Raw genomic sequence first — 17428 nt, forward strand, 5'->3', positions numbered from 1 at the left:
TTATTTAAACTTAGAGGTCGTTTACCTAAACACTTACCCAGCAAGCACTTACCGGTAAAATTCAACACTACCGCTTACTTACCGGGCAAGATTTTATTCACTAAAACGCATCGTATGCAACAATTTATCCCGGTAAGCGCTAGCCATGGTGAGAGTCATCGTCCTCACTTACCGGATAAGACTCTCGATTCTTGCCTTCACTTTTATCGGATAAGATTTTTAGTCTTTGTCATATTCATCCGATAAAGAAAAGTGAATTAAGCATTTGGTAAACGGCACCTTACTCTGGATTATAAAATTATCAGTGATAAATTAATAAGTAAAAGTCATGAATAATTAGGATTGAAATTGATCACATTTAAAAAAACATATCCAAATCACTATGAAGCTTGTTGGACATGTGAAACTGAGAACAGTGTTTGTGGGTGCAATAATGTTTGGAGAACAAACTGTTGTTTGTCGTATTTGTCACCAAGTGTTTGTTTTTATGCGCCAAAGAGTCACAGGGCCTATCAAAATTCACGGCCAACAAAGGCAATGCTATCCGAAAGAGTAGGGTTTCACGGATTAATTTGGTCTTTTTTGAGTCGCAATCGACATTATCTGGTTCTTGGGGCAACCTCGTCTTTTCTTTTTATTTTTTTATTTTTTCTTTTTCGATTTGCTTTATGTTCTTTTCTTCTTTTCTAACCATCCCCGTAATTGAAGGCACAAATAAGGGTATTACGTTACGATCCTTTCTTATATATAATATTAATCATGTGCGTAGACATGATATATCGTGATCCTTATGTGGGTTGTTATAATTTTATCGCTAGAAAAGAATGTTCAGTTGCAAACTTGGTTTCTATTGTGAACTGGGAGACAACAAAAAATGCGACATGTGTCCCTATTTGTTCTTATTCATTATGAATATGAATTTTTTTACAATATTCATAATGAATGATACATCATTAAGTTTGTAATTGGACATGCCACTATATATACATAGTGTTATGGTGATAAATAACAACCATTTTTACGATAATTCTCTCATAATATATGAAAGGTTATGTTGTATCTGTGAAGGCCCCAGTGGGTTCTCATGCATCTGTTTAACCGATTTTCGCAAGTATAATTTTTTTTTGTTTGAAAAATACACATGTTAAACTTTGAGGGATGCTCCAGAACGTTAAAAAAAATACAAAGGCCATCAAAGGCGTAGTCATAATTCTAATATACGAGGCTTGAAGATCTCAAATTTAATTAGCTTGTCGATTGAAGTTATTCAAACAAGAGGTTGATATGAGATATACGATTAATGTCAATTATCTTAAGTTTCGTAAGTTTTTTAGAAGAAATTTGAATTGTGATGAGTATGTAGATAAAAAAAAATCATAAATAATGTCAATATAAATATCTAGATTACATATTACAGATAATGACAATATAAATATCTATACTGTCCAGGAAGAAATCGGGCGACTTTTATGGACCTTTTCTTTTTTAACCGTGTGTTTTTTGACCAGCTTACGCGCAATAAAACTAAGCCTAATAACAATACATTATAAACATACAATGTGATTTGCTAACAAATATAATTCATATTTTAAGTAACGTAGTTTCAAAAACTTTATTTTAGTACCCGAGAATGTGACGTCTCAAATATTTAAGTACCTATATTTTTAAATTGAAGGGTATTTTTGTCTTTTTATTATTTCTTTCATTTTCTATAAAAAAAATTATATTGCAATTTTACTGTACAACTCTTCAAAGCACTTTGTACAAGTATTGAAGCATGAAGACATGAACTCTAGTTTTTGTTTCCTCACTTCAATCTTCAGTCATTGCTCCGCCATCGATGACGACCTCCGCCGTTCCACCCCTCCGTCTCCGCCATCGCCACTCATCTCCAAGGTTCCTCTTCTTCTTCTTTGCCGAATGCTCCACCTGTGTTCCCCTCCCTTTTCCCATTTTGAAATGTTTAACAGATACAGAGCTCCATCCTTTCTTCCATGCATAAGGAGCAATCAGATCTTTGTTCAGTGATCAAGATTCAGAGCTACATCCCTTTCTTGAAGCCTACATCTCTCACTGTACTTCTTCAGCAGCATCTTTGTTGCTCCGTTCACCAATGAACTCAAAGGGTATGAAGCAAATCACGCCATCCCAAACTGTAGCTTCATTTTCAGAGTCTATATAAAATTAGTTTTGAAAATTTATGGGTCGGCTGACGAAGATGATGGGTGAAGAAGGGAGGGGAATTAAGGAGCCGTTTACCAAACACTTACTCGGTAAACTCTTACCGGCAAAATTAACACTATTATTTACATACCGAGTAAGATTTTAGTCTATCAAAACGACATTGTATGCAATAATTTACCCGGTAAGCATTTACCGTGGTAAAAGTCGTTGCCCTCACTTACCCGATAAGACTCTTAGTCCTTGTCTCGTTCTTACCGGATAAGATTATTGATCCTTGCGTGATTTGGTAAACGGCCCTAAGAAAAGAAGGAGAGGAAACCTGAAGTTTGAACAAATCATCCATCACTACTAAATGGAAGACCTTGCCTATGGACTTTTCCCTGGGAAATTCGTCGCTAAAAGATGATTCTTCACAAAACCATCACAAAAGTTGGTATGTAATTCAAATCAATAACAAATTACCCATGTATTTCTCTCGGTGGTCCGCTGGTATTTTTTTCGAAAAATATCATATTTTACCAAACTATTGATATTTTCTGGGTGATCCGTCGGTAACCACCAATGAAAATTTCTCTGGGTGATTTTTGTGGTTCAAAGTCATTTGTTTTATAGTACATTGGATGTTAGATTTTGTCATCTGACCCAATCCATTCATTAGATGATTGGATTAGATCGGTTATATCAATTAGATATTGCTATTTGTTATCTTAATCAAATTTTCAACTAAATAATAAATCATTTCAACTACGTATTCGTATTTTTTTTTTTATAATTTCTTCAAAAACGTTACATATAAATATGAACTAAAAACTCGTAAAATATTATATACGTGTGTGTGCACATGCGTGCATGTGTGTATAGGAAAGAAATCAAATGAGTGATTATAATCCTGATGTTTTGTTATCTAAAGTTTAAATATAAGTAAATTAAATTACATAATTATAACATTATCATTTATTAAAAAGTAACAATTAATTTTGTTATGTTTGGAACTTTTTTTTATTTTGGGTTTCAACCCGAGATTTCTTTTTCAGTTCCTTTACGATGTTAACCATCGATATATTAGATTTTATAGCAGGTCTTCACAATGTGTAATTAAAACATATGTTCACAAGTGCTTCATAATGTGAAATTATGAGATACGGGTGTTTACAATGTCTAATTAAATCTGATGTGCGTGATGAGCAATTAAAATAGAAAATGTTCAGTTAAAACATGTGTTCACAGTTTGTAATTAAAACATGTTTTTACAATTTGTTTAAAAGGGGTGCATTGGAAGTGGTTCACAACATGATGTTATAAGATATAAGCATTCGTAGTGTTTAATTAAAGCAAGTGTTAACGATGTGTAATATCTGACGAAATAAGTGAGATTATCATCTCGTTCACCTATAAATGACCCGATATATATATATATATATATATATATGTATGTATATATATATATATAGGTGAGTTATTATGCAACCTTTTACATTTGTACAACCAATACAACACAATATCAACCGTCCATTTAATTTGATGAATATGTGATTTCATAAAAGTTTTGAATGTTTTCTAATATGAAGTATAAATCATAATTAATGAACTCTAGTCATATTACATAGATATTCAAATCATAATAAATGAACTCTCATCATTTCCATAAATATTTCAATTGATTTGGTTGCATTAGTTGTACAAATGGACATGGTTGCATTTGAAATATACCATAAATATATTGGATGGTAATCGAATTGGATCAATTCGGTTTTATTAGATTCTGGATTACCATTAAAAAAATCGACAAATCTAATTTAAATGTTAAAATTTTGAATCCGACTAAGGGACCGTTTACCAAACACTTACTCAGTTAAGCGCTTAACAAATCACATTACCTCACTGAATTAATATGGTAATGACCAAAAATCTTACCCAGTAAAAACGAACAAAGACCATGAGTCTTACCCGATAAGTAGGGGCAAAGACTCGTACCACGATAAACGTTTATTGGGTAAATTGTTGCATACAATGTCGTACCCGGTAAGTAGTGTCCGATAACATTTGATTATGTTAAAAAGACGATATCACCCTTGAAAATTGGATGTATTTCCTAATGGATGCCCTCGTGGCATTTGAGAACCCCAATGGAGTCCTGACCAGCATCACTCTCATCGGCCGTTTCTCTATCTCTCTCCACTGACGGGGTGTTTACCTTCTCTCCGCTGATCGCAACATCAGACACGACAAGCAGAGAGACCATAGTAACCGGTTTCCGGAGAATTCTATCCCTCTAGGGTTTATGTTTACTCAAGTTTTCATGTCTTATAATCATCATCAATGGAGATTCCGTTTAGTTTCCCCGATAACGAAGGTTTCACCTTTGTTTCTCTCTTTCTAGCCCTAATGTTCACTCTTCTATGTTCTTTGTTGTTCCTCCTCCCTTTTCTCATACTCATATTCTCCCAATCGAACAAAACCAAGGCTTGTAACTGTCTTTGTTTTAGTTGCAACGGAATCGATCGAGGTTCTGATTTGATGGCTGTTACGGGGGCTGCGGTCACTAGGATGATGAATGGTGGTGGAGAGGTGGTCATGGTGGAGAGGGAGCGGCAACAGACGGTAGGTGCGTCGATGATGGAACAGTTGGTTCCGGAAATCACGACACATGTGTTGAGTTACTTGGATTATCCGAGTCTTTGTAGCCTGTCGATGACGAATTCTTCAATGAGGAGAGCTGCAAATGATGATAATGCTTGGAAAGTGCTATATCATAAGGTTGCTGTTCTTTCCAAGTTCTTGATGTTACTTGCTGCTCGCATGATCTGCTATATTGAACTTATATTAAATCTCTTACTCGATCTTAAAAGAAAATTGGATTTCATATTTGATTACGCGTTTGTCTAAATTCCTGGGGACTATCTGGCTAGAGGTGGGAGGGAATGATAATTGGTTGCTTTATGCTGCCCGCTTTGGTTCAAACGTCCTGCCTCTGTTTATCCAAAACTTCAAGCCTTAGGTTGGGTTTCCTTTATAGCTTTATGACTAAATTTGTTGAATTGGTGCATTCTGCTTCATCAAAACCATATGGAAATTATCAAATCTCTGCATAGAACTATACTTAGGATTTTACCTTTTGGACTCTGCCTACTCTATATGAATTTTGGTTTATGTTACTATGCCATCTTTTATTTATTAAGTTTTTCTTTTTTTGAGAACCTATAGATACATTGAAGGACTTTTTAAACATCAAGAACCCTAGGAATTTTTGTTGATATGCCAAGACCCGTAAGGAAGGCTTATTGAGCACATGAGATCATAACAGCCAATCATACATTTTATCAGCTGGGTTTGTATATTTTCAAGTCTGCTCCACTCATGCAAGAATAATATGCCTAAATGATGTACACGAAAAACCAAACTAGATATTAGAAATTTGGTGTTAAAAACAATATGAAATCTTTGTATTGGCAAAACTCATGCCAATGAGTATGATGAGAATATGGTAGAAATATGCTTGGGAAGAAAATTGTTTCATCCCAAACTATTGGAAGAGATGATTATAAAGAGATCTACAAAGATTATAAAGAGATGAACCTCCTACGGTTTTGGGATACATGTAGTAAGTAGCATCCTTGTACGTACTCGGTACTTCATGTAAACCTAACTTCCTTTGGTATACTCTATCCACTTTTTTCACTAGTTCTCGCCATGCAGATCTTAGTGGACCTCTTCTGCTCCTGCGCTCCTACAGGAATAGGGGATTCCTTTTAGGACAAGTCTCTTCTAATGTGTGTATTCTATGGTCTATATTTGAATTGACCAATTTATGTCGGACATTGTTGCCAGCTTCTCCTTGGGTTGATGTCAACACAATATTCCCTAATAAATCATAATATACATTGTGTTGTGTTACCGAACATCTACCTCGATATTCACATTTATGCCAGGTCTTTACCTATTTGTTACAGTACCAAATATCAATAAAGACGATCCTTCTTTACATGTGCCTGTGGATGCTAGTGAATGTCAGATCAATAAATTCAAACAAAAAATCCACAAAAAACAACATAAATGTGGTAAAAAGATCATGTGTAAAATTTATAGAATTGTATGCCACAAAAAAGAATTGCCAATAAGATAAGGAATCAGACAGTTTTTGGTTTTTTAATGAGAAAAGCATCTTTGGCTTCATCAATTAAATGGATTCCTAAGAGATCCAAATCATGAGTCATAGGATTCAGGCAACTGTGGTATAAACCTTGATAATGCTCCAAGTTTCATGTAGTAGTTATAAACTTGTAATATCTCGATATTCTAACATCCATATTCGGAACTTGTCGATGTTTGTGAATGTGCAGTTTTTGAATGTTAAGTAGCAAAGACTGACTAGAGTAAAGCTAGAACTTGTCATCTTTGGTTTTTTATCATAAAAAACGATCTTGAGCCTATCGTTGATGCTTTTTTAAGAAAATTTGGAACACAGAATATGCTTGTTTTTAGAGTAGAGATGGGAGTAGTGCCTTTTGTCGTCAAATGATATTTGAGCATTACATATAAATCATGTGATTGTCACTTAATCATGAGTTCCAACAGGATGGATGACCATTTCAACCTAATCATTGGGAGACTCTTGTCCTTGAGGCCCAACACGACGAGCATAAAATTTTAATTGAGAGAGATCTTGTACAGTTGGCAAACCTAGTGAGAGAATATGGTACCTAGCAAAACTGCAAGTTCATGAGCACTTCCCACTTAATTAGCTTGCCTACCAGCCCAATGGAGTGTTTGATACCTAGCCATTTTTAGTCAAAGCAAATGGACATGTATAGCAGTGGACTTGTCCTGTCATGACTTAGACATCTCATTACAAAATCAAATCTCACATGGAGTCCCCTTTCAGGCTTCATATCAAGTCTAATTCATTGTATATGAATGACACAATTCTGCCTTTCAGGACCTATTAAACGAAATGATGAGAGCATGTGACAGAAAATTGATGGCAGAAAACCAGTCCAGCTTCCTTAATTTTCTTCATTCCAGTTTTACCAGTTCTTGCTTTTCTTTAAAACTTGGTTATTTTCTTATTCATTAGAACTTAATTATGTTGGTTAGCAAATAATTCTCCTGGATGTGCACTATAAATTTCCCAGGGATTGTTGCAACTTGTGAACTATCTGGAAGTATCAATTAAAAAACCATTCTGGAGATTTTGTTCTCTCAAATTGGACTAAGCCTATTAGTTGTTTCTATGTTGAAGATTCTTGCTCTTCTTTACTAATATCTTCCACTTTACTTCTCTGATCATTTCCTCGTGTCTATCAAATTGGTACCAGAGCAGTCTGATTCAATATGGCGACCACCCTCTAATCCTCCCATTGACAAAAAACCCAAAATCGACAAAACATAAACCCACCACTAGCAGCAGCACCACCGCATGGTGATCTGGTAGATGTCCAACTAGTCTCCATTGCATATTGACTTGAAAGATTGGACACCCTGGCTGCAGAAGTGGCAGTACTAAAAGCACATATGGTGGTGTTTCACCTGTCACACCTGATCCAAGAGCAGCCAATAAAGACAAAGGAAAGGACATTCCTGAAGGTGCTAGAGAACACGTTCCATGTGGTCTGAAGTGGAAGAAGATGTGAACAGCCCATGGTGGTGGCAAAGTCTAGCCGCATGCCCACATATGAAGATGGATTTTTTTTTAAATTTGATGGAGGCTAGTGTGTGGATTCTTAAAGTGGAAATTATTTCCATTACTACCAATCTCCGGAAAAAGTCAAGGTCGATATTGCTGCAATGTACCTTTAGAAAAGATGCCTTGGATTTATTTTGTGACTTAGCAACAATGAACAAATGTACTCTCATCTGTTGGGATGAGCTCATTAAAGCATTGCAAGGAAGTTATGGACCAGAGATCTAGCCTATCCATACCGTTGAGGCGTAGATCTGAAGCTGTGAAGGAAGGCTCTGTGTGGTGAGCGATCTAGCCTTTCTATTCCATCAAGGTGTAGATCTGAGAGTGTTAGGTATTTGCTTGAGATCAATCTCATCCCCGTTGTAGGCATTTGAGTAATCCCACCCATTTTGTGAAGCCAAGGGGTGAGATTTGTAAGATTGTGTTACTATCATAATTGGTATATATTTTGCATTCTTTATCTTCTGAAAGGGAAACTAACTATTATTAGAACAATTCCTATATTTTTCTTAGATTTGTCAACTTAACCCGTTGCACTAGTTTGGGATGTATATCTGGTAGATAAAAATTTCTTTTTCTATTACATTTTAGCTGGATTTTACTGTTAATAGAAGATAACACGGTGGTATATATTAGTTTGTTATTTATTACATCTCCTATTTCGAAGTTTGTTTATGTCCTAGAATTAAGTATTTGTCATACTTCTAGATAGGAAATGCATGTTCATGGTCAAAATAGGATTTCTGAAGCCTGTAATCATGTAACTTCAGTGCATTAACATATTCCTGGAATTGTTGTCAATGCTTTAAAAGCAGCTTTTCCATGTAATATCATGTGATGCCATATTTGAATTTCAAGGAACAATTTGGGATGTCGGTATGCTAACAACCCAGATAAGGTTTGAGGTAAATGTGTGTGTTTGAGTGTATTCAGTTTTTCTACTCTAGTAATTTGGCATGTATTTCTTTGTGGAGCTTCTGTATTTCTATAACATTGGCTTTGAAAACGGATTGTGCTGTCCTGAATTACATAATAAACATACGTGATAGGAACTTCTGTTAGGAAGTGGGAACACTAAATCCTTTCTTTAGAAAATTTTATACTTGGCAGACCATGACTTTTTGTTATGTAATTGGTCACAAAGGTGGTCTCTTGGTAACTTCATTTGATGTTTGTGGTATCTTCATGTTTAAATTCTTGTCCAATACATAGCATCACAAAACGATGGCACCTAACATTTACAATTAACTTAGGAAGCAGACATAAAAACCCATGATATTTGTAGTCTTGGGTAGTTTGGCACTGCTGTGGCAAAGTCAGAACAAAGGTAATATAAATCAGTTTTGCAATCTACTTGTTCAATTGCCCTTTTTGTGGCTGAGATTGAGATTGTAAAAAGTAACTACTAATGATGAAAGCACCTAAAGGCTCTTGGTGTAAAATATAATGCATACACTTCTGCAGATGGTGGCAATTCATGGAACGTTAGACTAAAAGTAAAACCTTCTAAATGGGTTGTTCTATAGTTTAGCCCTGTTAATTTTCTATTTGTTCTTATGCTAAATTTCATGGAGGGTCTTTTGCAAGTGTGTTCAAAGATTCAAAACCCTCTTGTTTCCCTTTTTTTTTTGTGGTAGTGAGGTGAATGACATAAAGATCTATCTTCCTTTCAAACCTGATTTAATAAATTTGAGTCCCAAGATAATAATTCATCAGTTGCTGGTAGAATCTCTTTTTTCAAAATTTTCCTTATATTGTTACTTTCTTATGTTATGTAGATAGAATGTGGTTCTTTGAGCTGAGCCAAATATGTGACTTCTTCTTTGTGTAAACCTTATAAGTGTTCTAAATTTGCTAGGCCTACCTCATTAGACTGTTCTTTGTTAGTTCTCACTTCAGTTGCAAAAAAAGCGTCTGCAGCTGACCCTTTGAATTCTTGAATCGTCATTCCAGGATTTCACAATGGAACAAAATGGTATAACACCTGCTAATGGATGGAAAGCCTACTATGCAGCTACTAGAGCAATTGTAATCATCAATCAACAGTTTTTTGACATCATTAGAGAAAGATCTCTTCTAGAAATGGGCCGTCTTTGGCTGAATGCAGATTATGTAAAATGTATTCATGCCTCTGGAGATATCTTCACTGGGTAAGGTGCTTTTCATTTTTTTTGATGATTTAATCAGTTCATTAGATGCTTTTATTCATATCCCTACTAGGAAAAAAGATATATTTTGACTTTTGACTTCATTTAGGCTAACATTGACTTCAAAATTGATGTGAATTCTAATGCTCCATGAGAAATTGTTGTTAACAACATCAACATTAATAGCAAAAGCTACAAATAAAAATTTCATAATGTCAAATATGTATATCAATGCTCTGTGTTTACCTGGTTAATGGAAGTAGTACTTTACAATGTAAGGTAGAGGATTAGAGATCATTTTTTGGAACAAATCCTAATCATATATAGAAAAGTGAAATATACAAGATCTAAGGGGCATACCAGAATCCTCTATACTACAAAATCAGATATGCTCAACAAAACCCCCATATGGAGGAACAACCGACAACTCAAAAACCTGAAGAAAATGCAGGAAGAGCGATAGCCAACAACCCAGGTTACACCTGGTGCCTTAGAAAAATTTTGTTTGGATTATGGACATTATGGATCCAGAACGTCTGGTATCTACTTATAATGTTCAAAACTATCATAGCTGGCATCCCAAGTTATAGTCTCCTATTCTCACTCTCTTCAAACATAGCGAGTTAGCGATAGTTTTGTCCTAGCTTCATCTGCGTTTGTGGTGTTGTTATCTGCTGTGGGTGGCTCATTTGTTTACACATCCATATGAATTTCATTGAAGTTTATGTATTTATATTTCTTTGAATTAGTATTCCATAGAATTATGATTCTCATAAACTTCCAATTAGATGCATCCAAAGGACCTTTAGATTTTCCAGGGGTTTAAATTATCGAACTGATACCGGCACACCCCATTTTTCATATGCAACGTTTGGAGTCCCACATCATCTAGATTTTGACCATTGGGAACCTCCCTTCCCAATAGCTCTTTTAGAGAGTGATTATATATGGGGTTGGAGCTGATGTTTACCATTTTAGGACAACTTGTGTGCCTGTCTAGCCTCTATTGGGGGGAGGGGAGGTGCATCATGCATGTTGGGAGTCTCACATTGATTAGACTTGGACTACTTCTTCTCGATATATGTTGGAACTCTCTTTCTTTTCTCAAGAGCTCTTTTGGTTGGGAATCTAATGGAGTTCCACATATTCTACATCCAAAGATTGTGTTATTAAAACGGTGGTGGCTTATGCATTTAGTTTGGCATGCAGGTATAACAGGGTTTTGAGGAGCTGGCAGCTTGCTTTTAACTGGGAGCTGGGGAACGATTTCCAGATTCGAGATGTGAGTGCACGAGTGTTGACCGACATGGCTTGGGTGACCATGAAAGCCTATGTTGCCATGGACCACAGCGCGTTGAACTTGACCAACGTGTTTGAGTTTCACAATGGTCGGTGGTACATGGTTCACCATCACAGCTCTGAGATGCTACTAAATGATGAGGAACTGCCACCTATGCTTGGCTGAACAAAGAAGAGCTTACTCCTATTCCTCGTCAATTTGCAAAGTGCTATAGTTTTACTTGCATGATACCAGGACTCAAATCCGTTTGCATCAAATTTGGTAGCTTCTGAGTTATTTATTTATTTGTCAACATTTCAAAAGTCGATGATGTCGAATTCGTTTTCTGACAAAATTGTGTTTCTTGTATCGTCTTGATAGAAATTCATCGTCGTCATAAGCCATCCCTTTTATTAAAGGTGTTGCTTTTTGAGTTCTTTTTTTGATTAAAACAGAGCTTTGAGAATGTAAAGGAAATTTTTTGATACTAATAAATGTAAGAAAAATTAGTAGGAAAATGGTTAAGTAGTGTATTTGGAGTTATCATCCTGTTTACTTGGTCCATGTCAAATAGATCAACACTTTTAAAGTAGACCGTTTGGTTGATTTTCAATTAAGTTTTGTATGGATATGGTTGTGGATTAATCTGTTTGAATTTATTGGGAAGACTTTTAATTGAAAGGGTTTTTTCGTAGATGACGTGTTTTTTAATTGGAAGGAACATGTTTGAAAAAACTTGGATCATTTGAATAAGTCATTTCCTATATCATTAAGCTCTACCAAACAGTCATGTATGACTGACAAAATAAACTGTCTCATTAAGTTACTAACTAACAGACTCTTATAGCAATATTGACTTTGAACTACAATCATAAAGGGGATAAAGATGTTGTTAAACAAATCTTTGATGTCAAATGAATGTAAAAATGAGTGATTTTGAAATACATGATAACAAATGAATATAAAGCAAGACTTTATTTAATGATAACAAATGAATATAAAGCAAGACTTTATTTAGCAGATTTGTTAATGGATCCAAATTCCATGGCCCAAAAGCTTATCCATCAATCCAACTCCAAGTCCAACAAAAAGGGAGAAGTTGTGGTTCACTTCAGAATCAGACATGACTAATATTGGTGACTTATAAGTAAAAGGTGAAAGCTTTTAAGCTCATTTTGGACCAAATTACCACCACAAACATACTTTCTTCTCTCCATAACTAACATTATTATGCATACGTATATAGTTTGAGATTATACTCAGACCAACCACATTTTGTAACACCTTGATAAATATTATGAATGTTCACTGTGTTTTTCTTATGAAAGTTCGTTATGTTTTTCGTGTAAATATCCAATAGGATAAGAAGAATTCATCCAAGCGCTTCAAGATGGTCTCACAAATTTGAGCCGTGTTATTTCCATAATAACATAAACAATAAATGTCAAATTACTGATAATACCATAGAAAAAAGAGTATAGGATCAAAAAGAAGAGATGATGAAATATCCATTCCATCGTAAAAGCCGCTTCCTAAACAATGCAAAAATACGAGCTTTCCACTAGAAAAAAATGTTGATTCTATCTTAAACACGTGCTTTGCGTACTATTTCTCGCATGGTGGTAGAAAATTGATATATATATATATATATATATATATATATAGTTAAGAAGGTAGAATGCTCTCAAAGAATGATAACATATTTTCTTTGTTACAATACCTACAAGTTATATATATATATATATATATATATCAACTTTTGCTATATCAGATCTTTAAACTTATTTGTATTATTTCTTTCTAAAACTCATACACTTCAATAACTTTTCAAAATCTTCAAACTTTTTGTCAATATGTCTCAATCATTCGCTCACTCAAGAGTCAAAATTTTCTCAAAACGTTTTTTGTATAATCTTTTTCACAGGCACAGGCTGAGGCTGACAATCTTTATGAAAGTAATATCTTTATTCTTGAGATATAAGTAAAATCTATATATCTTATCCTTTAATCCTTACTTTTAAATGAGATAATAATAAAATACATTTGATCTGATTTATTTTAACCATTCAGTTTAATATTTGTTAGAAAGAATCTATAAAATGTATGATGATGGAGACCTGATTCCACACCCACTCCTAACAAAATCTTCTCCACTTCTCATGATTGTCTTCACATCAACCCCCACCCAAAATTGCTCTTTTCTTTCTTTGTCCCTTCCCATCATGGTTTCATCATGTCCTATTCTTTAAAATTCATTTTTATTTTACAAATTACATGGAAGAAAAAGTAACGTACTTTAATTTGATATTTAAGTTAGATAATATGCTTTTAAAACTTTTATTCTGGTATCTAAGATGTAAAGTTTTAAACATTTAAGTACCCGAATAACCGGTTAATGCTATGACGACGGACGTGGTATCCGGTTAATGCTTCAACAAATAATACTGAGTTGAATACCAAATTAACTTGTAGGGTTGGGTTCACGTGAGACCAGTCTGTTTTCGTGAGTTCATAGTGTTTTTGCTGTGAATGTACGACTTTTTTTTTACCTTCACAGCGTTCTGCTATGAAGTTTCAAATGTAAAAAGATGATCTCACAAAAACAGACTGGTCTCACGTGAACTCAACCCTACAAGTTAATTCATCATTTTATAAAAAAAGATAGGTTAAATGTATCTTATAATTGCTAAACGAGCCCTTGTATGGTAATTGGAGAATATTATATGTACCTCTTTTTATGTCAGAATCAGATTAAATCATGTATTAAAAATATAAAAAATAGGCACTGATGTTGCTATCTATGATGAGAAAATTAATAACTCGGGATCCATTTAACGTACACCATGTTAATATTTTTCTCACATACATCAATATCAAAAGTATTTTTTATATTTTAAATACATGATTTGAATTTATACTGAGAATATACAAACCAAAATTATTATTTAATATTTTTATATTCTCTATAGCAAATACTTTTATCTTCATGGTATTTCAAAACATGTCTTAATAAATTTTATATTAATATTTTCATGATTAATAATTAAAAAAGGATTTTTTTTATTTTCTAAATAAAAAAATAAAATTATCTTATTAAATTATACATCAAAAGTAAAACCAAATAGTATACTATTTTAAGATCAATAATATGTGAAAATAAATACTATGAACTTAGGATATGTTAAAAAGTAAGAAATAAAGTAATAAATTACACTTTTTTCTAAGCACATCATCAAAGTCGTAACTTTGACCTAACGGTATGTGAGTCTTAGACCTTCTAGAAGGTCAATGTTCAAACCTTACCAAATATGAAGAGGGTGTGTGAGTTTATTTGTTCTTTTTACCGTATATAATTATTATATACTACAAAAATATGTTGTAACTTTGGTTTTGCATATATTTAATTGTAAGGTTGTGATAGTTAACAATCATTGTATAAGGGGCCGTTTAGTAAACACTTACCCGGGTAAGTATTTACCAAGTCATGTACCTCACCGGATGAATATAGTAAGGACCAAGAATCTTAATGGTAAGAGCGAGAAAATGACCATGAATCTTACCTGGTAAGTGAAGGCGACGACTCTTACCATGGTAAGTGTTTACCGGATAAATTGTTGCATACGATGTCGTTTTGGTGGACTAAAATCTTACTTAGTACGTAAATAATAGTGTTAAATTTTATCGGTAAGCACTTATCGAATAAGTGTTTGATAAACGACCCCTAAATATGTATCAATAATTACTTAAAACTGTATTTAAAGAAAACAATTTTAAAATATATGTTGGATAACAATATTTTATGGGCTTTAAAGTAAAAAAGCATCCCCTTTTTAGGGGTGGTGTGGGTGGTGGTGGCTATTCTATGGAAGGGACAATATTTTCCATATCAATGGTCAATGTAGAAAAGAGAAGTCAACTTTAAAAGAAATATTGACATTTTTGCCCTTTTCTAGAATATCATTTTGCTCCTTACTTTGTACAGATAGCGATCTTAAACGATTCATAGCTGATATTCTTAAAACATTTGTTTGATATCACAGTTGAAATATGAAAATAGTTGCTAAAACACGACAAATTGAAATGTTTTCAAACTATGAGTTCAAAGTCAATCTCGTACATGGTACGTTTGATCCAACATCGAAGTCAAAACAACCGATCTTTGTTGAATCTTCTACAGAGCTCAAGCCATTTGACAGTCTGGCAATAGTGAAACTACTATGCTCAGTGTCATAACAAAAAGTTTGGGAATGAATCAAAATAACGTTATTTAGAAATATATATATATATATATATATAGGGAAGGGTTCAAACGAGAACCCCTGTGATTTGCGAAAATGCAAGAACACTCAATTAACCTCATATTGTGATAACAATAAAAATTAAAAGATTTTTTAAATTAAAAATGAAATTAGAAGAATACAAAAAAAATGAGAGGCAAAAGGGTAATATTGGAATTCAAAGTGATAAAATTTTAAAAACACGATCACACTAAACCCAATAATTTGGATAACATAATGGTTATTGCTTATTTCAACACGATTTGGTGTGATTTGGGTGTGATTTGAATGTGATATGGGTGTGATAATTATGTGATAATCATGTGATTATCACACAATTACCAAGGATTCCAGTCGGCTTGGGTTAACTTAGGAAGTCGAGTACGATTTGGTGTGATATGGGTGTGATAATCATGTGATATCACTATCATAACAGCGCACTCGATTTGATCATGGTTTCGATCGGTTAGGGTTAGATAATCACACATTTATCACAATGATTACTCATAGTTTCGATAGGTTAGGATTAGACAATCATACATTTATCACAAGGATTGCGGGCGAAATCCACTAAACGATTTGATGTGATAATCATGTGATATCATTATTATAATATCACTTGCGCACTCAATTTGATCATGGTTTCGATCAGTTATGGTTAGACAATCACACATTTATCACAAAAATTACTCATGGTTTCGATAGGTTATGGTTACACTCGATTGATCATGGTTTCGATAGGTTATGGTTACACTCGATTGATCATGGTTTCGATAGGTTATGGTTACACAATCATACATTTATCACAAGGGAAAAGAAGAGAGTGGGAATGAACGTGTGGGAAAAAAGGGATAATTATAGTTAATTAAAACAAATTAAAAATTATAAAAATTACTTAATTACGTTATTGCCCTTATTAATTTATTTATATTTAATATAAGTTAATTTATTAATTAAAAAAGTTTGAGGTTATTGGGTTGTTCTTCCATTCTCGTAAATCACAGGGGTTCTTGTTTGAACCTCCACCTATATATATATATATATATATTCAAAATTTATATGCAGATTATTATTTATCTGTTATTTAACTTAGCAGTTGGGTTTTTTTTTTAATTATTGATTGTATTTTTATGCTTATATTATTTGTTAATGGATTTTCAACTAAACTTTATGATGGTCAATTATTAAATCATCAAGTGTTAAAAGGGACTAAAGAATACAAATCTTCTTTAATGGTTGGTTAGAGTTAGTCGTGACGTATGCATCGAATTTGAAGTGTGCATCCTTGTAGCGTTAGTAGGCTAAAATATGTGAATAAAAACTTTAGACGTATTGAATTGACTCATCTACACTTTATTTATAATATTAATATCAGATAAAAATATAATTTTACAGATTAAGATTCTTTTGTGATTTTCAAATGTCAAGATTTTTTGGGGGAGTGAAGGTAAACCATTGGATATGAATAATGGTAGATCATCGTATGTTTTAATGACATTAATATTTAAAACACACAGATAAGCAAAACGTTAATGGTTTGTCTCTTATTAATATATACTAGAAGAGTACTCGTGTAATGCAGCGAGACACATTTTGATTTTAATGTTTTATTTTATTATTTGTCTCTGTCGATGTTATAATACGGTTTTATGTGTTTTTAAGAAAACAATAATGATTTTATTTTTGAATAAAATATTAATTTGAATATATCATAAAAGTTTGAAAAAAATATATTAATGTTAATATCAAATCAACAATTTAAAAGTTTCATATTTTATGTAATTTCTTTAATTTATTTTTTTATTATAATTTAATTTAATTTTAATAATGAAATAATTTATTTTTGGTTTAATAATAT

At 33.3% G+C, this 17428-nt stretch overlaps 1 protein-coding gene across 2 annotated transcripts; it reads left to right on the forward strand.

Annotated features, from left to right (window-relative positions):
• Positions 1 to 4325: 4325 nt before the first annotated feature.
• On the forward strand, positions 4326 to 11809 carry LOC112521936 (F-box protein SKIP8-like). 2 transcript variants are annotated; one of them, XM_025130944.1, is made up of 4 exons: positions 4326 to 4537; positions 4671 to 4941; positions 9821 to 10017; positions 11224 to 11809. In XM_025130944.1, exons 2-4 carry the CDS (start codon positions 4702 to 4704, stop codon positions 11477 to 11479), a joined length of 693 nt encoding a protein of 230 aa, XP_024986712.1. In that variant the 5' UTR covers positions 4326 to 4537; positions 4671 to 4701; the 3' UTR covers positions 11480 to 11809. The 2 variants fall into 2 exon arrangements, with proteins under 2 accessions (XP_024986712.1, XP_024986711.1); XM_025130943.1 differs by having other exon boundaries at positions 4326 to 4941.
• Positions 11810 to 17428: the final 5619 nt, after the last annotated feature.

The sequence above is a fragment of the Cynara cardunculus genome, assembly GCF_001531365.2.
Source record: "Cynara cardunculus var. scolymus isolate 2C chromosome LG 11, CcrdV1, whole genome shotgun sequence".
Lineage (NCBI taxonomy): Eukaryota > Viridiplantae > Streptophyta > Magnoliopsida > Asterales > Asteraceae > Cynara > Cynara cardunculus.